Here is a 24,251-nt window from a genome sequence, read left to right on the forward strand (position 1 = left end):
CACTTCATAAATCACAGGTCTGTAAGTTGCAAAAGCACCGTCCCTTTAACGAGGGGTGACAATAAATTGTAGTGTGAGGGTCTTAGTATATGAGTGGCTTACTGTCAGCTCCTTCAGAAGCCAGCAATCAATTTATAAGATGCAGTTGGGTATGATGGCCACTAGAGGGAGGCAGTATCCTGCAGATGGCTCTGTGTGAGATGCACTATATTGTTTCACCCACTAGATGTCTCACTTCCTGCTTCCGGGGATCCAGCAGTCGGGCAGTTTTCAAAGAGAAAAAAAAAAATAAAAAAAAAATTGGAGGTTTCCCGCCGAGAAATCTCTCGCCAGCCTGTGTCAGTGCTCAGCATGCATCTTTCTCTGCCCTCCAGCAGTCCTCTCTCTTCAGCACAGGTGAGGGCACTACTTAGCACAGTCTAGGGGGCAGAGGGACACCAGTGGGGACCTCAACCAGCAGTTCAGTGATCCGTGGTACCCAAGGAGGGGAGGGGGGGGGCGTGGACCACCCCGACCTACCCCTGATCCAGTCTCTGTCCCTGGCCTCAGCTCTTAATGGCAGGCTCCAGCCCAGCACTGCTGTGTTCGGTCTTCCTCACTATAATCTGGCCAGAGCGAGGGATATCAGCGGCAGTGTCCACAGCAGGGGTCCTGGGTCAGGGGATCCTCCGGTCTCTACCCCAGTGCAGTGCGTCTGCCAGACCTTCAATCTGTCTCTCACCCAGCTTTTTCTCAGGGAGTCTCTTGCAGAGGCAGCTATCCACCAGCAGCTGTGTCTTTGGGTTGTTGGATGGGCACAGATCTGTCCCTGATTCTTAGTATGATCTCTTGAAGGTGCAGGAGCTCCTCACCACACGTCCTACATCCTCAGCGCCGGAACAGGAAGTCCACCTTTTAGCTTTTCATTGTCACGGTGACAGACAGTCATGTGGTTTCTGGCCATAGAAGGTCACAACGTTTGGCTGCGCATAATGCTCCCTGACTTTCTATTGTTCCTATTGCCAGTATGCATTACACTAGATAACTTTCCTGCTGGATTCATCTCTCGCCCTTTTGGACCCAGCAGGAGCTCGCCTTCCACCCAGCTGCTTATCATCAGTATTCTCTTGGTGCTTAATACCACTTCCTCCCTTGGACTGGTGCTGGTGATATTTTTCAGTTCATTCAAGGCTTTGTTGCAAGCAGGAGGCTTTTACTCCTCTGTCTGCTGAAAACTTTGCTGATCTTCTACCTGAGTCTTCTGTGGATAAGTAGTTCATGCATTTTCCCCCTGTGTGTCCTCCTTGTGTCATCTATAGTTGTTTAGTAAGGTTGATGAAGAGCTCATCCCATCCATTCCCTATTTAGGGTCCAGTACTAGTAATACCTAGGATCAGGAATCCAGCTTGGTGCATAGGTGCAGAACCTATCTAGGGTGGTGCGGGACCCCAAGGACCAGCAGTAGGGATATCTAGGGTTAGGTATCCGGCTTGGCACATAAGTGTGGAACCTATCTAGGGTGGTGAGGGACCCCAGGGACCAGCACTAGCGATACCTAGGGTCAGGTATCAGGCTCGGCACATAGGTGTGGAACCTATCTAGGGTGTGAGGGACCCCAGGGACCAGCACTAGCGATACCTAGGGTCAGGTATCAGGCTCGGCACATAGGTGTGGAACCTATCTAGGGTGTGAGGGACCCCAGGGACCAGCACTAGGGATACCTAGGGTCAGGTATCAGGCTCGGCACATAGGTGTGGAACCTATCTAGGGAGGTGAGGGACCCCAGGGACCAGCAGTAGGTTTGGTCAGGGGTCACCATCTTCCCTCTCCCTAGACACAGGGTTTCCCTTCCCTTTCGCCGTTCACTTGGTACTTCCCCGTACCTAGTGTGACATTTAGTTGCAGGTCTCAACCAACTTTTCCATCACAGTTGCTTCCATTGTGTCTTTCCTCTGACCTGTCTGCGGTTTTCTGTGCAGTCCTGGCCTGAATTTTGGACCACTTCACCCCCCCTTTTACACACTTCTTATCAGCTGGCTTGCTTTTGCAAGACTGATGAACCAGCAAATGTATCATCACTCATCAGAGATTAGTGGAATTACAGTCCTAGCTTCACAGCTGTCAAAAAGCTCATCATCATGGCCATCATTGGCATGCTGGTAATTGTAGTTCCCCAGCAGCTGATAAGGAGCACCCAGATACTCATTACAGGAAAGAAGGACAGTGATTAGTGATTCTTTCCTAGACATATGAGATGAACCTTCCACGCTCCAGAGATGTCCCACCGATGACCTCTACATTTGACATGATCCGCAGCAGACCCTCAACTGATCAATGACACTCAAGTGTAAGGATCCTGAAAGAATATCCTGTATATTTAGTTTATTTTAGGCTTGGTTGATCTACACGGCTATAAATAATGTGCCATAAATAGGCCGAGGACAGCGTGAAATGTTAGATTTCCTAATAAAGAAAGCAATAACCCACAGTAACTAACAAGCTACGATAGAAAACAAATATCCCTCTGTAATTAGCCGCTAATCCTCCCGCTGCACCATTGCCCTACAGATTATTCCTATTTATGCCTAAATTTAAGGCCCTCAATTGTCACCTACCATTAGATCATTGCGAAAAATAGACCCTGATATTTGGGATTCGATTGTACTTTACTATGAACTGCCCCATAAAAAAGTGCTAGAAAGTGAAGTTTGCATTTTGAAACGGTAAATTATTATTTTTTTAATTTTTTTAATTCTTTTTATTTATGGTATATTAAAGGAGTAACGGTCACTTTAATATTTTGTTTTGTCCTTCTACATAAATCAATGACATACGTGAAAATACAGATCTTTGTAAAATACTTCTTTCTCCTCTTGGAATATTCTTTCATTCTCAACATTCAAAATTCACGGATAACGTCCATCTTCAGTGATTACATAGTTTCCCATTACTGAGATAGGAGATGACAGTTGGTGCTCATAAAGTTATATGGAGAAGAGAATTTGCAGCAGGATGTCTGTCTCTGCCTTAACTGTCATCTCCTATCTCAGTAAAGCCCCCTTCACACGTTTTGACCATCCGATGGCCATCCATGTGTCTTCCATGTGCTATCTGTGGGCCGTCGGTGTGAGCGTGTATCTGTGCAAACTGAATATAATACATAGTAACAAAAAGGAGACAGATGCACTCTGTAGCGCTAAGATATGTGGAACAATGAATATGGGAATATATACATGCATTACTGCTATGGAAAACATGTAAAAATTGAGATACGTAGCACACAAAAATGGCCAGATTGTATATGAGCCCAACAGCCAACAGGAAGGAGACCCCATTTTTGTTGAGTCCCTATCAAACCAATGCCATCAGTCTTTTTTTTAAGATGATAGGGTTATGCCTTGTGATTGAGCACTAGTGCTCTTCAGCCTCAGGCAATTTCAATTCTCCATTTGCAGGTTCCTGTCTGCCATAAATTGTAGGGTTTTTCCAATCCAAACAGAAGCATTGGCTTGATAAAGACCCAACAAAAATTAGGTCTCCTTGCCGCTGGCTGTTGGGCTCACATAAAATCTGGCCAACTTTGTGTGCTGAGTATCTCAATTTTTTCATGTTTTTTCATAGCAGTAATGCATGTCTATAGTCTTATATTCATTGTTACACATATCTTAGCACTACAGAGTGCAACTGTCTCCTTTTTGTTACTATCCATCATTCCATTGGCTGTTGGGCTCACATAAAACTGGCCATTTTTGTGTGCTAAGTATCTCAATTTTTACATGTTTTTTCATAGCAGTAAAGCATGTCGATATTCCTATATTCATTGTGTCACATATCTTAGCACTGCAGTGTGCAACTGTCTCCATTTTGTTGGTCTGCATGTGTATGACATCCATGTGACAGGTACTAGAAAAAACCCATGACACTGAAATTAATGTTTTTTTATGAGTAAAAGATGTGCAAAGAGAGAATCATAGGGACACAAAGTAAAGGTCCTTTTTGACTTTAATTAGTATGCGTGTGAACGTGTCTCCAATACGTGTGAAAATGAACATCACACCTACCGAGACAGGAATGTGTGAAAGGGGCCTAATCAGTATATAAAGCACTTGTTGAGCATTGTGTATACAGTGAGCAGTAAGGCAGATGTGTTAATAAACCTTGTGTAATGCTGTGTTCTTGCCTCTCCCCTTCTGCAAGGACATGCTGTCACTCACTGGCGCGGCCCACTTATACCATGTGCCCAGCATTCCTGCTTGCTCCTCCACTTGGTTCCTCCTCCTCCCGCCTCCTGGAGTCTGTGCGTGCATCACAAAACCTCCGGGAGTGCTTCTAGGAAGTGCCTGCGTGCCACTGCCCCTCTCTTAAAGGAAGTGCCTCTCAGCCTATCACTGAGAGGCACTGGGTATTTAAGGCAAGCTCCCACTAGGGGAGTTGCCTGCTCAACACCATCTGTTCCTAGTCAGTTGAGTTCTGTCTAGTCAGTTGTCAGGTCATACGTCCCATCCTGACCCTGTCCGTCCCATCCCATCCTGTCTGGTCCCATCTTGTCCTTGCCTGTACCTGGTCCTAGCCTGTCCTGCCTGTTGGCACCTGGTTCCAGTCCTGTCCTACCCGTACCTGGCTACCAGCCTGTCCTGCCTATTAGCACCCGGTTCCAGTCCTGTCCTGCCTGTACCTGGCTACCAGCCCATCCTGCCTGTAGGCACCTGGTTCCAGTTCTTTTCTGCTCGTACCTGCTCCCTGTCCGTCCTGTCTTGTTGGTGCTAGAGACTCTGCCTTCCCGTCCTGGCCATGCCATTTGCCTTGCTTATGACTTTGCCTGTCCATGCTGCCCTACTGGTGCTAGGGACTCTGCCTGTTCGTCCTGCGTGTGCTGTCTGCCTCGAGCCACCCTGGTGGTCCCTGCCTGCACCTGAGACTCTATCCTGTCTGCTCCTGTGTCTACTCCTGTCCTGGTGGTAAGCTGCCACAGTTCTGAACTTTACCCCACAGGAGGGTAGGCCCGGGATACCCCTGTGGTCAAGTGGGTCCACTTCCATTTGCCGCTTCACCATCCCCGGGGTTGAGTGTTACACCTTGTCTGCCTACTCAATGGGGAGTCTGGCTGTGTCTGACAGCTGATTTCCTGCTCCCAGAGCTGCATTATGTTCTGTAGCTCTTATGCTATGCAGTAGCATTTTAGAATGTCACTACAGAGTATAATGCAGATTGTCTATACATTTACAGTATACTCTCTGGGTGGTCCAAGAGTATGTAAAAAATATTATTGACTAGGCCCAATACACAAAGCAGAAAGATAAAAGGACAATCTCTATCCAAAACCTTATAAATTATGGCATGCAATTGCCTCTAATATTATTGAATGTTGCCAAAATTGCAAATGATATGTCACTAATTCTTATCAAAAAAGATCTTTTACTCTAATTTTATGCTTAAAAAATACAAAACTATATAATCTGTGCATAATATTAAATGGAGTAAGCTAAACAAACGTACTAACTTCATCCCATAATGTGTTATTAAGGTGTTAATTTGCTTTTGTTGCTTTGATTTTCTTCTTCTCTGAGCCATTATTACTGCTAAAGACTAGATAGGAGCCAAGTGTTTGTTTCTAGAGTCTACGGTTACACCTTCCATGCCGCAGATAAGACACTAAATCGCCCATGAGATGTAAGAACAGAACAGGGGCTGGAGGTCACAACTCTGGAACATAAGTATTATTGTTGTCATTAATAGAATGAAGGTGGAGTCGCCAGGACCAAGCGCGGATCCACCGAATGAAAAAAATCTAATTAGGTTTGAAGAGACCATCGAAATGTAAAAGGATTTTACGTAGTTTACCATAAACAGTCAAGTAAAGAAAAAAAGCAAACCATAAAGGAAGACTTTTTGTTAAAATCTAGCAACATTTTATTGGATTTCTTTTCTGTTTTCCCCATATTCTTATATCTAGAAATACACATGTAGCGCCCCTGAAGCCATCAGGGTGCTACAAGGTTCTGCATCCCCACAAGGATGCAGGGCCTAGCCCCTTAGGGACCCAGAACCCTAGTGTCGGTAACACCAAAAACCCAGGTAATCCCAGTTTCCCCAACATTCCCCCACACAATGGTACTTACAGTCAGGGCCAGAAATATTTGGACAGTGACACAAGTTTTGTTATTTTAGCTGTTTACAAAAACATGTTCAGAAATACAATTATATATATAATATGGGCTGAAAGTGCACACTCCCAGCTGCAATATGAGAGTTTTCACATCCAAATCGGAGAAAGGGTTTAGGAATCATAGCTCTGTAATGCATAGCCTCCTCTTTTTAAAGGGACCAAAAGTAATTGGACAAGGGACTCTAAGGGCTGCAATTAACTCTGAAGGCGTCTCCCTCGTTAACCTGTAATCAATGAAGTAGTTAAAAGGTCTGGGGTTGATTACAGGTGTGTGGTTTTGCATTTGGAAGCTGTTGCTGTGACCAGACAACATGCGGTCTAAGGAACTCTCAATTGAGGTGAAGTAGAACATCCTGAGGCTGAAAAAAAAGAAAAAATCCATCAGAGAGATAGCAGACATGCTTGGAGTAGCAAAATCAACAGTCGGGTACATTCTGAGAAAAAAGGAATTGACTGGTGAGCTTGGGAACTCAAAAAGGCCTGGGCGTCCACGAATGACAAGAGTGGTGGATGATTGCCGCATACTTTCTTTGGTGAAGAAGAACCCGTTCACAACATCAACTGAAGTCCAGAACACTCTCAGTGAAGTAGGTGTATCTGTCTCTAAGTCAACTGTAAAGAGAGGACTCCATGAAAGTAAATACAAAGGGTTCACATCTAGATGCAAACCATTCATTAATTCCAAAAATAGACAGGCCGGAGTTAAATTTGCTGAAAAACACCTCATGAAGCCAGCTCAGTTCTGGAAAAGTATTCTATGGACAGATGAGACAAAGATCAACCTGTACCAGAATGATGGGAAGAAAAAAGTTTGCAGAAGAAAGGGAACGGCACATGATCCAAGGCACACCACATCCTCTGTAAAACATGGTGGAGGCAACGTGATGGCATGGGCATGCATGGCTTTCAATGGCACTGGGTCACTTGTGTTTATTGATGACATAACAGCAGACAAGAGTAGCCGGATGAATTCTGAAGTGTACCGGGATATACTTTCACCCCAGATTCAGCCAAATGCCGCAAAGTTGATCGGACGGTGCTTCATAGTACAGATGGACAATGACCCCAAGCATACAGCCAAAGCTACCCAGGAGTTCATGAGTGCAAAAAAGTGGAACATTCTGCAATGGCCAAGTCAATCACCAGATCTTAACCCAATTGAGCATGCATTTCACTTGCTCAAATCCAGACTTAAGACGGAAAGACCCACAAACAAGCAAGACCTGAAGGCTGCGGCTGTAAAGGCCTGGCAAAGCATTAAGAAGGAGGAAACCCAGCGTTTGGTGATGTCCATGGGTTCCAGACTTAAGGCAGTGATTGCCTCCAAAGGATTCGCAACAAAATATTGAAAATAAAAATATTTTGTTTGGGTTTGGTTTATTTGTCCAATTACTTTTGACCTCCTAAAATGTGGAGTGTTTGTAAAGAAATGTGTACAATTCCTATCAGATATTTTTGTTCAAACCTTCAAATTAAAAGTTACAATCTGCACTTGAATTCTGTTGTAGAGATTTCATTTCAAATCCAATGTGGTGGCATGCAGAGCCCAACTCGCGAAAATTGTGTCACTGTCCAAATATTTCTGGACCTAACTGTAGCTAGGGTGGGACCAATGTATGGCCGCCTAGAGGTGGAGCCACTTCAGTCCACTAGTTGACCAGGTGGGAGGGGCAGACTGTGGAGAGTAGTCGGGAAGACAGTAGTCAGAACTGCGGTGACTGCTGAAAGTGTCAGACAGCAGGAGTGTGAAGGTGGAAGCGAATGGACATCCTGACTCGGGTTAACGGTGACCTGATTCCCAGGAGAAGTGGTTGCTGGTGGAGTACGGTGGAGTACTCCCGGAACTACGCACGGACGGGGTAAAGGACCCTAGGATAGGAAAGAGCATCAAGCCGACCTGTTAACACCTGTACAGCAAAGGGGACCATCAAGGACTTTGCTGACCCTAAAGAATCCGAAGACTCAGTAGCAAAGGGAGAACCGGGGACAGGACTAGAGACTCCAACCCCACAGGGTTCACGATACCATCACATGGACAGAAGTGGACAAACCACAGAACGGGGACCCCCAGTGTTCTATACCACGGGGACCCACTTACCAGAGACAGGTGCAGGGGAAGAAGGTACCAGAAAACCAGACTGGCACTAGGACGAAGGGGACCTGGAGAAATCAACCGTTCTCGGGCCACCTGTTACCATCTCAAGAAATGAAGTAAACCAGTTGCACTGAATACCTATGTGGACTACCTTCTTCCGATGCCCACTGCACCATACATGCACTGGGGCAAAATTCTACTTGCGGAGGGACTACCATTCTAGCTGCCAATACCACCAGCCCCAGTAGAGACATTTTGCAGCGGCGGCTCCCTACACTTAGCTGCAACATCGCAAGTGGCGTCACGAATAAACTTTATTAAACCATCCCCTGTAAATATCCCCATTACAAAAAGGGCCCAGGGCACGGAACTGGGTAACGGTCACCATCGTGACATTCCCAAGACGTACACTGCCCGGAACCTAGTACCCCATATCCCTAGGTGCTACACACATATATTACCCCTCCTAAATTAGAGGTAATCTTGTTACACATAGAGATCTTTGGACATTGGTGACGATTCAGAAAACTGATGTAAATGCTTTGAAAAGTTGCAATTTCTCAACTTTTGGTCTTTTTTTCACCAGAATGAGCCAAAAAAGGTTGAGTTTTGTGGAACCAGGGTGGATTATTGCATTTTCATATCCGCTAGGCAAATTCGGCAAAAATGCTGGTGTTGTGAATGCCAGAAATGCTATTCCAGTCCCTTGTACAGTACATGAAAGCCCGCACCACTCACTAGAGGCACTGATATTATACATGTACCAAACTAGCACATGGGTAAAGGTAGAAAAAAAGCTTATGCCACTGCAGCCGCATTCACACCCTACTGGTTCCTGTACAGACTAGAATGTCCCTACCTGCACACCTAGAAACCACAGCTCCCTTAAAGGCCATCAAGCTGTTTCTCATACCTTGCGAGGAACCAAAGGGGAGGCTACTATGCACAACTAACCATATAGAGAAAGTTTGCCGAAGTAAAGGGTAATCCAAGGTGAGCAAACATAAAGCAGGTACACAAGTGAAAAAAGGAGAAATAATAGATGCAGGCAAAAGTAACCTCCTACAAACCTAACAGAAAACAGAAGAAAGGTGTGTGAAGGTGGGAAGCCCACCTGCAGTAGTCGCCTCAGGGACATCACTCCACCTTCAGGGAAGCCACGGGGTCTTCACTTTGGTATTTCTGGCCACAGGTATGTCGGTTTTGTATGAATATGAGTAGTGACGCCACTCACGGTTTGCGGTCAGGGATATGGGTGACCGCCACTTCAGTTCTAATGAGCGTCTGGGGCTGATGGAGTCTGCAATCGGATGGTGTGGCCTCCCATGAGTGATGCTGGCCCCAGGGGCTTGGGTGTGTAGAACAACAGGTCCCAGAATAACTCAGTCTCAGTCTAAAATGTCTTGCATCTGATCTTTACTCACTTTTAGATGTTTTGTGAGGTGCCCGGGCGATGCTGAGATTAAACCAGGAGAAACCAGGTATCCTTTAGGCCGGTCTAAGGGTACCCATTAACTTGCCTCCCTAGCACTTCTTGTTTTGGATAACCCCTGACTTGAAGTACCGTGGGATTCATCCAGGGAAGTCGCTACTGCCTTTTCTCCCCTTTTTGGCCCGTTTGCTGGCAGCGTGGAACAAGTGAGATGGCTCCAGGCTCGATCCCTCTTATGGGCCCCCTCGTTGCTGCTGAGGCTCGGACTCTAGATGGTTGGTGAGGGACTTGTAGTTCCCCTCATCGACAGATTTAGCAGATCAATAAATGGACGTCTACTCTAGGGACCTGTTCCTCGTGCATGCTTAGTCACCAGAGGCCCCATACTCGACTGACTGACTCCCTCAGTGTCTTTCTGACTCACTGGCAACCGTTCTCCCCCGCTAACGGCTACTCCACGTGCAGGGTCTGACTAGCGTGTGCTCACCTGCCTGCGTCTCTTAGCAACTGCTGCGTTCCACTAACAGACTGGCGCGCTCCCCTTCTTTCCTGACAGCCTCTGCAGCTTTAGCTTCCAGCCCCTCCACTACACCCCTTGATGAAATGTGGAGGCAAGCCCCCTCTTGGGTCTGCCCAAGGGTCCCCTCTCAAGGTGTGGGATACCTGGTTGCTATGTGTCTGTGCGTACACACCCTATTCCAGCCTTTAGGATTACCTGAAAGTAGTGCCCCAGCATGGGTGCAGTACTCAGTGGTGCCTGACCAGGTCAGGGACGCCACAAAGGCAAATGAGAAATACACAGAGCAAATACAACACTGGTTTGTGCTTAAAGAGGATAAACCACCAATATTTTCCTATATAAACTAAAGCCAGTGCTATACTGGCACTACCATGCTGATTCTATACATACCTTTAATTGTGAGATCAGATGTATACTTTCTGAAATATAGGCCGGTAAAGTTCGTGAAATGCACTGTTACTTGATTGATAGCAGCTGCAGAATATCTAAGAGGTGGGTCAGGTTTTGCTAGTTATTCCCGCCCCTGCTTGTCCTTTCTTGTCTGTCAGGTAACAGGAGATCATGTCAAGATTAAGGGGATAGGAAGAGGCATAAATAGGTCACAGTCTGAATACCTGGAGGGTAGTGGATCAGAGCAGAGGGACAAGGCAAAAGAATGGTCAAACAAAGTCAATGGTCAGGCAGCAAAAGATCAATTCCCAGAGCGTAGATACAAGAAGACAACTAACACAACTGAGCAGAAGATTAACATTGGCAGTGCTCTGGGACTTACTGCTCAGCTAAATAGCTGGGCAATTACAGGAAACCTCTGAAGAAACCCAGCACCTCACTGTGTGAAATTGGAGAACTGAATTGTCACTTCAAACACTGACAGCACAGCACGCCCCAGCTCCAAGTTGGATGACTCAGCTGTCACTCACCCAACTCAGCTGCCCTGATCACTGAGCAGAGGAATCTTGACAGTTCTATAAAACAGTGAAAAAGGAAGAATAAAGTTAAACAAATTGGAATAACTTAGTCAAAGTCCTGACCTTAATCCTATACAAATAATGTGGATGGACCTGAAATGAGCAGCTCATGGGAGAAAAGCTACAAACATTACAGAGGTGAAGCTGTTTTGCCGGGAGGCATGAGCTAAAATTCCTCCAAGCTAATAAAGAGGACTAATCACTAGGGATGATCGAATACCTCAAATATTCGGCTTCGCAAATATCCGACGAATAGGTCGCCACTATGCGAATATTTGATGTGCAATGTAAGTCTATGGGAAGCCCGAATAGTTCAGAATAGTTGTTCTTCAGGTTTCCCATAGACAAACATTGCGCATCGAATATTTGCGAATAGTCGAATAGCGCCGACCTATTCGGCAAATATTCGCAAAGCCGAATATTTGAGGTATCCCTACTAATCACCAATTACTGAAAACATTACTGTTGTTCTTGCGGGATGAGCACTGCATAAGTGGGTCCACTGGACCGAAGGTTCGTTCACTTGCCTCGGGGAGCAAACTGGACCGTCTGCCGAGTGTTCACTACTACTACCGTAGGTGAAAGCAGGTACATGCGCTAGTAAGCTGCAAGTAGAGGGCAGCCGCAGGGGATCAGCAGTACCCTGGCAGCTGGCGCCATGGACACAGTACAGTCTTTAGGTAGAAGCGGCAGCAGCAGGAGGGGTAACGGATCTGTCTGGGATGGATGGAAGGATGATGAATACAGCAGCAGCGACTGGTGTGGATACTTGCAGAGGTACTGTGTAATCCGGCCGGCGAGGATGGTAGCATCAGCAGCAGATCAGCAAGATGGCACAACACTGAAGTATAAACCAATGTCAGCATCAGCAAACAGCACAATATCTGCAGCCGCATTAATGGAATTGACAACTAGCAATGTAACTAACTTATTGCCAAGGCACTTCCTAGAGAGAGGAAGTACTTTAAATACCTGTAGCCTCTCACTGACCTGAGACGCACTTCCAGGTGAAGGGACGATGGCCCTTTAAGAAAAGAGGCGTGACCGTGTGCACACCCTTTGGGAAGCTTCCAAGGTGCACAGAAACTCCAGGAGACACCATCATGCATTGGGGATGGAACAGCCACCACAGGACGTCCGGACAGGTGAGGAAACCAACATCCCCACTACGGATGGGGCCAGGACAGTGCGGGTACGCCGTAATGGGCGTTAGTTACTGCTACACTAGGAGGTCACACCATATTCTGAAAACAAAGGTTCACTTACTTTTGAATCTCAAACACATGTTACACTGAATGATTTTCCTTAAAGGGAACCTGTTACCTACTCACCTGTGGTGATGGGTGTCACTTGTTTCGGTTTGATGCCTCCTTTATCTTTGTGATCAACACCCTCCTACTTGCTTTGTGTGAATGACACATCCTATGTCATCCACACAGTGTCCTCCTTTGCGCTCATGTGCACGCGCACTTCTCTCTGCCATGCTGACGACAGAGCAAAGTATTGTAGTGCGCATGTACGGGCATTCTTGGACCTTTCCCTGCACTTGTGCATTACATAACTTTACTCTGCCCTCAGCATGGCAGAGAGAAGTACGCATGCGCAGGAGTGCAACAGAGGACACTGTGTGGATGACATAGGAGGAGGAGGATGGGGATTGCAAGGATAGAGGAAGCGCCGGGTCCATATCAGCAACGCCCATCTGACCGAACTGGATCGGACTGCCCCACAGGTGAGTAGGTGACCGGCTCCCTTTAATAAAAAAGACAAAGTCTAATATTTTGTTACTCTTTTGTTTGATTTAACACTTGTTATTTAGTTTTAGAATTTGTGTGAAAATCTGATGTAGGTTGTGCAGAAAAATTGAAAATTAATTTTTCAACTCTAAGGCCGGTTTCACTCATCCGGCTTTTGTCCATTTTATCGGATCCGGCGTGCTCCCGTACAGTGTTTACATTACAATCGCCGGGCTGCAACTTCCTGGTCACATGCTCCGGTCACATGGCAGCATGTGACCGGAGCTTGTTGCGCGGCCATTGTACTTTATATACTGTACGGGAGCGCGCCGGATCCGACAAAGTGGAGAAATGCCGGATGTGTGACACCGGCCTAACACTTATATTGCAACACCAAGAAGGAAATGTGGTGGAATTATAAAAATCATAGGTCATTTCTGTAGTAAATACCTTCAGTATATACAAATTGCAATATTAATATGTGATTCTATAAGGGGTCTTGGCATTGCAGGACTTGATATAAATGCCAAATATTAGTAAAAAAAAAACTTTATTATGATACAACACAACTTCATTATTCTCCAACTTTGATTCACTAATGATCCATTCGGAATATAATATTTCCTATGTTGCTATCATCTGTCTTTTTAGCTGGAGAGGCCGGTGACTCACGTCTGGTCCGCGAGCCGCTCGCACTTAACAAGCAAACGAGGGCTCTCATTCTGTAAACAATTAGCCCTTCACCGTTACAATTTTTAACAAGGTCACCCTTAACCTCAACTCTATAGGTCAGAGGGTTTCCTGAACATTTTGATATCGAAAATTAAGTACAAGACAACAGGAAGAGAGAAGAAGGAATGGGGGTTAGGCGAGAGGTCCGTCATTTCTGCTGACTTTGAATTAAAATGAGCAATATTGGATTTTTCCCTGACACAAGTCTCTCTCCTTTTGCCTCTGCAAAAAACACTCACCTAATTTTTGCATGTCATTATTCGATTCATTAAAGCGTCCGAGTTACCCCCTTTACTGGTGTGAATGTAATCTCTTGAGAAATAAATGCTAAAAATAAAGTCACTTCTACTATTTTCGAACGTTCTCCTCCCCCATGTCTCGACACCAGAGCGCATCTTCATCGTTGTTAAAGAAATATCAAGAAGACCCATGAGCAGAGGTGACACAGTCAATTTTGTATATAGAGAAAAAAAAAGGCAAAGTACGTCATCTCATAACTGTACTTACATATCTATAAAAAGAGAAGAGAGCTTGGAGGATATGCAAAACATCACAGGACTTCTATCCCCTCAAGACAACGGGTTGACTGGAGATCCAGGTAATAATAACCTCCATTATCTTCTTACTAATACCAAATGTGGCTATCGTGCCTATTGGCCGAAAAATGTTCTCATAGTTGGAGTTGAAAAACTTAAACTCCAACTATGAGAATATTTTAAGTTAAGATATCTTAAAATTAAGATGTAGGAACTAAGTTATTTCTACAATTTAATTTTAAGATATCTTAAGTTTTTCAACTCCAACTTGGGTCAATAGACTTGATAGTCACCTAATTTAGTTTATAATTTATTAGTCATTACTGAATTATTTTTAAACTTCTGTTTATAACTCTATAAAGCTAATTTACTTTTATTTAGTTCTTTAGAATATTAGATATATTGGATTGATTGATGGTGACTACTAAGTCAGTCCTACATCTAAATTTTAAGATATCTCAAGTTTTTCAACTCCAACTTGGGTCAATAGACTTGATAGTCACCTAATTTAGTTATATTTTATTAGTCATTACAGAATTATTTTTAAAGTTCTGTTTATTATTATATAAGGTTTATTTACTTTTATTTAGTTCTTTAGAATATTAGATATTTTGGATTGATTGATTGATGATGACTACTAAGTCAGTCCTACAACTTAATTTTAAGATATCTTAGTTTTTCAACTCCAAGTTGGGCCAATAGACTTTACAGTCACCTAATTTTTAGTTTATTAGTCGTTACTGAATTCTTTTGAAATTTTTGTTTATAATTATATAAAGTTTATTTACTTTTATTTAATTCTTTAGAATATTAGATATATTGGATTGATTGATGATGACTACTAAGTCATTTCTACTTCTTAATTTTATGATATCTTAAGTTTTTCAACTCCAACTTAGGGCAATAAATATGATAGTCACCTAATTTAGTTATAATTTATTAGTCATTACTGAATTCTTTTGAAAGTTTTGTTTATTATTTTATAAAGTTTATTTACTTTACTTTAGTTCTTTAGATATTTGTAGTTTGCTGTTACTTTTAGAATTATCGATAAAGGGAGATGGATTGATCGATGGTGACTACTAAGTCAGTCCTACATCTTAATTTTAGTTCTACAGCTCCAACTTGGGCGAATAGACTTGACAGTTATCTAATTAAGTCTTAATTTATTAGTCGTTACTGAATTCTTTTGAATTTTTTGTTTATGATTTTATAAACTTTTATAAACTTTATTTACTTTACTTTAGTTCTTTAGATATTTCTAGTCTGATGTTACTTTTAGAATTGTAATTATCGATGAAAGGAGATGATTGACTGATGGACCTAAAAATGGATCAATAGTTGAACTGAAATGTATAGAATGTATAATATACAATCAATAAATGTATCACTTACAACTATGTACGCACCTTTCCCATCTTATATACAAACCTTGTTCCTTTGGTTTAATTTTCAAACAATAAATCCAGCAGGCATTCAATAGATGGTAACATGCACCATCTTCTAAGTATTAGAAATGGTCCAAATTAGACTTTGTGCAAATCAACTATAGCTAGATCCAAAATATGTCTTTACTAACAAATATTACAGAATGGGGCTGAAATGAGATGCTTGACTTGAGAAAGGTTTTTTTTTTCTACACTGATAGTTGTATCACTTTGCATGTATGACTTATACCTCTAAACCAGTGTTTCCCAAACCCCCAGTCCTCATGGCCCCCAACAAGGCATGTCTTCAGGATTTCCTTACTATTGAACAGGTGATGGAATCATTATTAAGGCATCACCTGTGCTATATTAAGGAAATCCTGAAAACATGACCTGTTGGGGGTCATGAGGACTGGAGTTTGGGAACCACTGCTCTAAACTGTTCTGAAATTCTGTACTGCCCCCTGCCTTGGATTATTATAGGAGCATTTTTCAACCCCTTCAGCACCTGGCGATTTTCCTTTTTTTCCTCCCCTTTTTCTAAAAGCCATAACTTTTTTGATTTTTCCGGCAATATTGCCATATGAGGGCTTGTTTTTTGCGGGATGAGTTGTACTTTTGAATAACCCCATAATTTTTTCCATATATTGTACTGAAAAACGGGAAAAAAATTCCAAGTGCAATGAAATTGCAAAAAAATGCAACTCCACAATTGTTTTTCTGATTTTTTCATTCATCATGTTCACTATATGGTAAAAGTGACATGGCGTTATGATTCAACAGGTCAGTGTGAGTTCGTAGATACCAAACAAGTATGTTTTTTATATTTAATTGGTAAAAAAAACTAAAAAAAAACAGAAATTTGGCACACAAAAAATGACGCTTTTGTCACTATTTTCTGAGACTTATAACATTCTATTTTTCGGAATCTGGGGCTCCGGGATGACTTTATTTGTGCCCTGAGCTGACGTTTTTAATTATACTATTTTTGGCTAGATGTGATATTTTGATCGCCTTTTATTGCATTTTATCGCAACATTGTGGCCACCAAAAAGGTAATCCTGGCTTCTGTTAGCTGCACATGTCAGCTGATTAGAACAGCCATCATGTGCCAGGAAAGGTGCAGGCTCAGAGTCTCAACCCACATCAAAGGGAGCGACACGACTTATGACGTAACGGTATGTCATAGGTTGTAAAGTGGTTAAGAACCACCAGAAAGACCCAAGAGCCTGAAAAGATTAAAATGTATCCACAACATCAGAAAAGTTTAAATATGTAATAGAAGGTGATTGGGAAGATTTTTAAAGTGTAACAAAACTTTAATTTGCTTATTTTTTAAAATAATGTTGTAGTGATGGGTCAGCTCTTGTTTCCTCCTCTGAGCTTTCTGCCAATCAGAACATTCTCCTATAGCAGCTCCTCCCCTGAGTTAATGACAGAGGTGCTGATCTCACTCATCACTGCCATCATATGTACTCCAATTGATTATGTTCTAATATCAGTGAAGGAAAATATATATATATATATATATATATATATATATATATATATATACAGCCATTAATGTCTAAACCGCTGGCAACAAAAGTGAATACACCCATAAGTGAAAGCAGCCGATTTGTGCCCAATTAGCCATTTCCCCTCCCCAGTGTCATGTGACTCATTAAGGTCTCAGGTGTGAATGTCGAGCAGGGGTGTTATATTTGCTGTTATTGCTCACACACTCTCTCATACTGGTCACTGGAAGTTCAACATGGCTTCTCATGCCAAAGAATTCTCTGAGGATTGTTGCTCTACATAAAGATGGCCGAGGCAGTAAGAAGATCGTCAATACCCTGACACTGAGCTGCAGCACGGTGGCCAAGACCATACAGCGGTTTAACAGAACAACTCAAAACAGGCCTCACCATGGTCAACCAAAGAAGTTGAGTGCATGACGCTGACGTCATAAATAGAAATTGTTTTTTCAAAATAGACTTGTGAGTGCCAGCATTGCTTCAGAGGTTATATGGATGGGGGGTGGGTCCGCCTGTCACTGCTCCTCTCCTAAAGATGATGCACAAGAAAAGCTTGCAAACAGTTTTCTGAAGACAAGTAGACTAATTACGTGGTATAACCATGAACTTTGGTCTGATGAGACCAAGATAAACTAATTTGGTTCAGATAATGTCAAGCGTGTGTGGCGACAACCAGCTGATAAAGACAAAGACAAGTGTGTCCTGCCTACAATCAAGCATGGTGGTGGGAGTGTCATGGTTTGGGGCTACATGAGTGCTGCCAGATGTGGGGAGCTACAGTTCATTGAGGGAAACATGAATACTAACATGTTCTGTGACACACTGAAGCAGAGCATGATCCCCTTTCTTTGTATTCCAACATGATAACCACAAACACATATCCAAGACCCCCACTGCCTAGCTAAAGAAACTGAGAGTAAAGGTGCTGGATTGGCCAAGCATCTCCAGACCTAAAGCCTGTGGAGCATCTGTGGGGCCTCCTCAAATGAAAAGTGGAGTAGTGCAAGGTCTTTAATATCCACCAGCTCCATGATACCATCTCTGTGATATCGACATGGAGGAGAGAAGAGGATCCAGTGGCTCCTGTAAAGCTCTGTACTCAAGAAAGTTAAGGCAATGCTAGAAAATAATGAATGCCACACAAAATATTGACACTTTGAGCATAATTTGGCCATTTTCCCTTAGGGGTGTACTCACTTTTGTTGCCAGAAGTTAAGTCATTAATGGCTGTGTTGAGTTATTTAGAGGACACCAAATTTACACTGTTATACAAGCTGTACACTGATACTGTACATTGTATCAAAGTGTTATATCTTCAGTGTTGTCCCAAGGGGTATACCCACTTTTGTGATATACTCTATATACTTATATAGAGAAAGATAAATACCTTAAAGGGAACCTGTGAGGTCCAATATGCACCCAGAACCATGAGCAGCTCTGAGTGCACATTGCTAATCCCTGCCTAACCGTCCCTGTATACACTAGTATAGATAAAGAGATCTATAGAAAAAGTATTTCAAAAGATCCTTTATGATATGCTAATGAGTGCAAGGACTAGTCACAAGGGTGTTAGTTCCTGTGCTCATTCCACCCTCTTAGCATGATGTTAGCATGCCCACAAGGACGTGCTAATATGCTATTCAATGCCCATTACCCGATATCACCAGTGGTGATGCGTGTACCTGTGTCCATTGTCACCACCTCTCAGACGCCGAGCTTAAGATTAGTGTGCATGATTAGCAGTCCCAGCACTTCAGGTCATGCGCACTAGATCTCTATGAATCCAGGACACGTACAAACAGCTTCATAGTGCGCATAACCTGAAGAACGGTGGCTAATGATCATGCGCACTAACCCTAAAGCCGGCGTCTGAGAGGCTGGGCAATGGTCATTGAATAGCATGGTAGCACACCCCTGTGGGCGTGCTTGAGCACAGGAACTAACGCCCTTGTGACTAGTCCCCTCGCTCATTAGCATATCATAAAGGATCTTTAGAAATACTTTATCTAAAGATCTCTTTATTTATGCTACTAGATACAGGGAAAGTTAGGCAGGGACTAGCATTAGGCACCCAGAACTGCTCATGGTTCTGGGGGCATATTGCACCTGATAGGTTCCCTTTAATAAAGTGATTTGCAAATATTCAAACCTTTTCTATGCTGACCAAAATTACATACATATATAAATAAATAAAATTAACTCCTGAGCAATCCTGCCAAAGCAAGGATCAGATCGGTTCTGGATCGCCGAGACTGAGATCGTTGATTGGATCGACTATCCAAGCCGAACCCATTAAATTCAATGGGAGGCAAAAGTGATGTGTTGTAAAATGGTGTGGAGGGCTGTAAAAGAAAGAAAATAAAAAAGGGTTAAAGCAGTACATACTAACAGAGTCTCCTCGTGGCTGCAGCGCAACTTGCGGGTCTGACAATTATCACTAATGCATATTCACCGCTTTGCCCTTTCTCAGGTGTCTATGATTGGCTGCCGTTGGACCACAACCCACCCTCTGAGACAGTGTCTGTGATTGGTTGGAATCACGCACGCTGTCTATGTGCTTATGATGATGATAAATAAATAAATAAAAATGTAGTAGGCCCCCTGTGTTGATACCAGCACAAATAAAGCATATGGCTACAGGCTGCAGCCCCCAGCCATCTGCTTATCATGGCTGTGTATCAAAATAAGAGGAACTGCATGCATTTTTCTATTTAATTATTTAAATAAATAAATAAGTGATTTTAAAAAAATGCATGCTGTTCCCCCCCCATGTTTAATAACCAGCTAAGATAAAGCCCGACAGCTGTGGGCTGGTCTTCTCAGGCTTGGGAGGCCCATGGTTATTGGGCACCCCCTCAGCCTAAAAATAGCAGCCTGCAGCCACCCAGGATTGCCGCATCCATTATGTGCGACAATCCCAGCACTTTACCTGGCTCAACCTGGCTGCCCTGGTGCGGTAGCAATTGGGGTAATAAGAAGTTAATGACAGCTGTGAGCTGCCACTAAGCCCTGGATTAGTGATTGGTAGGCGTCTATAAGACTCCCCCCACTAAGCCTGTAAGTAAAAAGGAAATAAACACAAAGAAAAATCCTTTATTTAAAAAAGTCCCCTCTTTCACCAATTTATTAAACACCAAAACCCCCAGGTCTGACATAATTCACACTGTGAGGTCCCACGACGATTCTAGCTCTGCTACATCTGAAGGCACAGCAAGCAACCATAGAACGTGACTGCATGCTGTAACTTCAGGCAGAGACTGAGCTGCAGCGATCAGCGGTGACATCACTCAGGTTAGTTGCGATCACAGCTGGAGGTTCCCACGGTTTTCCACCTGTGACCGCAGGTAACCTGACCTTAGGAGACCTCAATGAACTCCATGACCTAACTTTAGAAGGTCACCTGAGGTCAGGTTACCTGCGGTCACAGGTAGAGGGCCGTGGGAACCTGCAACTGTGACTGCAATTAACCTGAGTGATGTCACCACTCATCGCCACGGCTTAGTCTCTGCCTGAAGCTACAGTGGACTATCATGTTCTATGGTCACGTGCTGTGCCTTCAGATGTAGCAGAGCTAGAATCATCAAAGGACCTTGTGTGGATTACTTTGGACCTGGGATTTGGGGGGTTTAATAAAGTGGTGACAGAAGGTGGGGTTTTTTTGGTATTTTTTTCAAATAAAAGGATTTTTGGAGTATTTGTTTATTACTTTTCACTTACAGATTAGTAATGAGGGGTTTCATAGACACCTCCCATTACTAATCTAGAGCTTAGTGGCAGATGTGGCCTGTCATTAACCCCTTACCCAGATTGACACTGCACCAGGGCAATCAGAAAGAGCTGGGTAAAGTTCTAGGATTGTTGCATCTAATGGATGCAACACTTCCGGGCATTTGGAAGGCTGCTATTTTTAGGCTGGGGGGTCCAATAACGATGAGTCTCCCAAGCCTGAGAATACCAGCCCCCAACTGCCGGCTTTATCATGGCTTGGTATCAAAATGGAGGGGGACCACATGCTGTTTCTTTTAAAATATTTATTTAAATAATTGGGGGAAAAAAGCCTCTTATTTTGATACACAGCCAAGATAAGCACATGGCTGTGGCTTGCAGCCTGTAGCCGTATGCTTTATCTGTGCTGGTATCAATATATAGGGGAACCGCAAGGCATTTGTTTAATGTATTTAGTTATTTTACACCAGCAGCATAATTCTGTCAGAGAGGGTGAGGGCACGGTCACACTGCAGCCAATCAGAGACGCCAGTGGGTGGGGAATGCAGTGAATATGTATGAAAGATAATTATTGGTCCCAGAAGCAGCACTGCAGCCACAGGGAGACTCGGTAAGTGTTTACTGTTTTAACCCTTTTGCTTCTTTTGTCACAGTGGCCAATCACAGCCATGCCAATACTTGACATAGCTGTAATGGGTAGGAAGAGGATGGTTTTTGCCATCCAAACATTTACCGATTCTTGCAGAAAATGTTCGGATGTCCGATCTTGATCCGATCAGGCCAAAGATCGTACGATTTTAACATTTTCTGATCTTTGCCGATCAGGATCGCTCATCGCTACTTTGGAAGTCTGGTGGTGGTCGATCACGTATGGTTTCCCAAAGGTTGGATATGATTAAATACAACATTGGGAGCCTTGTTGTCCCCTTCAGCAAACACTAAGGAACATTGAAGTTACCCTGAACAATATTGTTGACATAAAGGACACTGTAGACAAGTATCTAAAATACGTAACTAGGATTGAACAATTAATTATTCATATTATTAATACATATTTTTCTATATTCACCAGGGCATGGAAAGAATTGCTGTTGGGCACGACTTTTTTCAGTTCGCGGTCCTTTTGGGATGCTGCATTGTGTTGTCCTCACCAACCATAATACCCACCATTCGGAACCCAGTCAGGCATGTACTGATGTTCTCCTTTCTATCTGGCTCTTATTCAACTCTGTCCAAAGGTTTTTCACACTTGGATGCAAATTGTCTCAACTTCTAGAGGTTGTCAGAGGCCGATTGTGGTCATAAAATTAATGACCGGCAACATAATCTTATTATTTTAGACCTGGAGCAGTATAAGTTTTTATTTTCTAAACACTTAGACCCCCTTTCAGAGGCCGCTCACCCAGCAAAACCAGTTTTCTCTTGCTGTGCACTGATGATGGGCAAACACCCAGAAACACGTCTGCAAAATACATTTTTGGTTTGGCTTCTTATCTGAAGTTAATATTGATGTTTAGGATTGCTACCTCCGAAAGGTGGCACTAAAGTTTTAGTCCTCTTCCTCTCTGATGAGTCCATTGAAATATGTATTTATTAAAATTTTGGAATTGTTTTTATTTTAATTTATTCATTTAAAAACAATTAAAGTGCCACTCCATCTGACCCCTGTCTTATACTCACCTTCTGGAGGCTTTACCTGCTACCGACGCCATTCTCTTCAGGCTTCGGCAATTTGTGACTTGCCAGTGACTCTAATGTTTCATGGAGTCTTCCAGAGGTCACAACTCAATACAAGTCTATGACAGCCTCATTCTGGCCTCATTATGGCCTCATTCTGTCTCTCATAGAGATGCATTGACTTGGTGACTTAAAGAGGTTTTCCACTACTCTTACATTGATGGCCTATCCTTACAAAAGGTCATCAATGTCTGATTGGCCGGGTGCTGACACCCCACATCCACGCCAATCTGGCTGAGACAGTTGCCGAAATGTTCAGTTTAGGAGTAACCTCTTCTGATAGTGTCGCGGGCAGAGGGGACGCGCTCGCCACGCTCGGGTCTGGGGCTTTTGCTGCTGCTGCTCGGTGGCTCAAGCGGTGGACCGGACCCGGGGACTCGAGCAGCGCTCCTCACCCGTGAGTGAAAAGGGGGTGGTTTGGTTAGGGAGATTGTTCGTGACGCCACCCACAGGTCGTGGTGATAATGGCACCACCGCTGCTGGTAACGGGGATCCCAGGAGAGATGGTAGGGTGCAGCTGAGATGTTATCCCCTCTGTGGGCAGGGGTTGATGATCCTGGGGCCTGATGGTGTAACGGGGAGGCTGGATGGCTGGGGTGCAGGGTTGCAGGGACAGCGCGGCGTGGTGCCTGACGGCACTGGTGTACTCACTCAGACAATCACTGACAAAGTCTATGGTAAACCAAAACGGCCGGATGGACGGGTCCCGCAGCCGGCTGCAGTGTTGTTGTTGTGCTCTCCCCGGACGGCTGGTGGTGGCTGTCTTTCCCTGCACCTTTTAGAATGTTCTGACTCCTGTGGTTGCCCACCGGTAGTCCGCTCCCCGGCATATAGGTGCTGTAGGAGCCCGTTTTGCCCGCAGGCGCTGGCCCTTGGATCTCTAGCCTGTGGCGGTGGCTGTATATCCTCTCTGGGTGGACGGTTGCCTTCAATCGGGACTTGGTAGTTGGGAAACCCCTGGGGTTCCTGTCACATTCGGATTTGACTATTGACGGCGGCTCCAAGCCTGGTCGGGGTCCGATGGCCCTGCCTGTGTGCTTAGCTTCACTCCGTTCCCCGGTCCGGTACCGGCGGGCCGACGCCCGACCCCGGTCCTTACGGCTCTGCGGAGTTCCACTAACTCCTGCAGACGGCCACCACCGTCTGCCAACCTTGCTGTCAGTGTCTGGGCTCCAACCCAGACACCCAAGTGTTCACTCCTCTCACTTTCACCTCCTGAACTGATCTGACACTTTTCCCGCGTCCAGGCCTGTGAACTCCTCGGTGGGTGGGGCCAACCGCCTGGCTCTGTCCCACCTAGTGTGGACATCAGACCCTGGAGGGAGGCAACAAGGGTTTTGTGTTTGGCTGCTGTAACTGCCTAGGGTGGGGGTGTGTGTGTTGGTATGTCTGTGGCTACCTGGCTAGTCCAGGGCGTCACAATAGCTGTCGAGGCCAAGTACTGCACATTCGAACCCTATTGATTTGAATTGGAGGCGGATGTACAGTACCCGGCCGCGGCCACTATCAGAACATGGGGAAGCTCCAGAACTGAGCATTTCTGGCTGCCTGCTGCCACTGCCAACACTGAGAACAGTTGATCGGTGGGGGTGCAGGGTGCAGGGTGTCGGACCCCAACTGATCAGAAATGGATGACCTATCCTATTTAAAAGTAGAGGATAACCTCTTTAACTTCTGACT

General features: G+C 44.3%; 1 protein-coding gene across 2 annotated transcripts in view; it reads left to right on the forward strand.

Annotated features, from left to right (window-relative positions):
- The first annotated feature begins 318 nt into the window (after window positions 1-318).
- Window positions 319-24,251, forward strand: part of PTH2 (parathyroid hormone 2) — a 32,121-nt gene continuing 8,188 nt past the window's right edge. The window contains exons 1-3 of one of the 2 annotated variants that reach the window (XM_075328043.1): window positions 12,221-12,305; window positions 13,548-14,226; window positions 21,907-22,019. In XM_075328043.1, the coding sequence (XP_075184158.1) occupies window positions 21,910-22,019 (110 nt within the window). In that variant the 5' untranslated portion in view covers window positions 12,221-12,305; window positions 13,548-14,226; window positions 21,907-21,909. Of the gene's footprint in view, window positions 397-12,220; window positions 12,306-13,547; window positions 14,227-21,906; window positions 22,020-24,251 lie in introns of those variants that run through there. The other variant, XM_075328041.1, reaches the window with a different exon arrangement.

Source organism: Anomaloglossus baeobatrachus, chromosome 11, assembly GCF_048569485.1.
Source record: "Anomaloglossus baeobatrachus isolate aAnoBae1 chromosome 11, aAnoBae1.hap1, whole genome shotgun sequence".
Classification (NCBI taxonomy): domain Eukaryota; kingdom Metazoa; phylum Chordata; class Amphibia; order Anura; family Aromobatidae; genus Anomaloglossus; species Anomaloglossus baeobatrachus.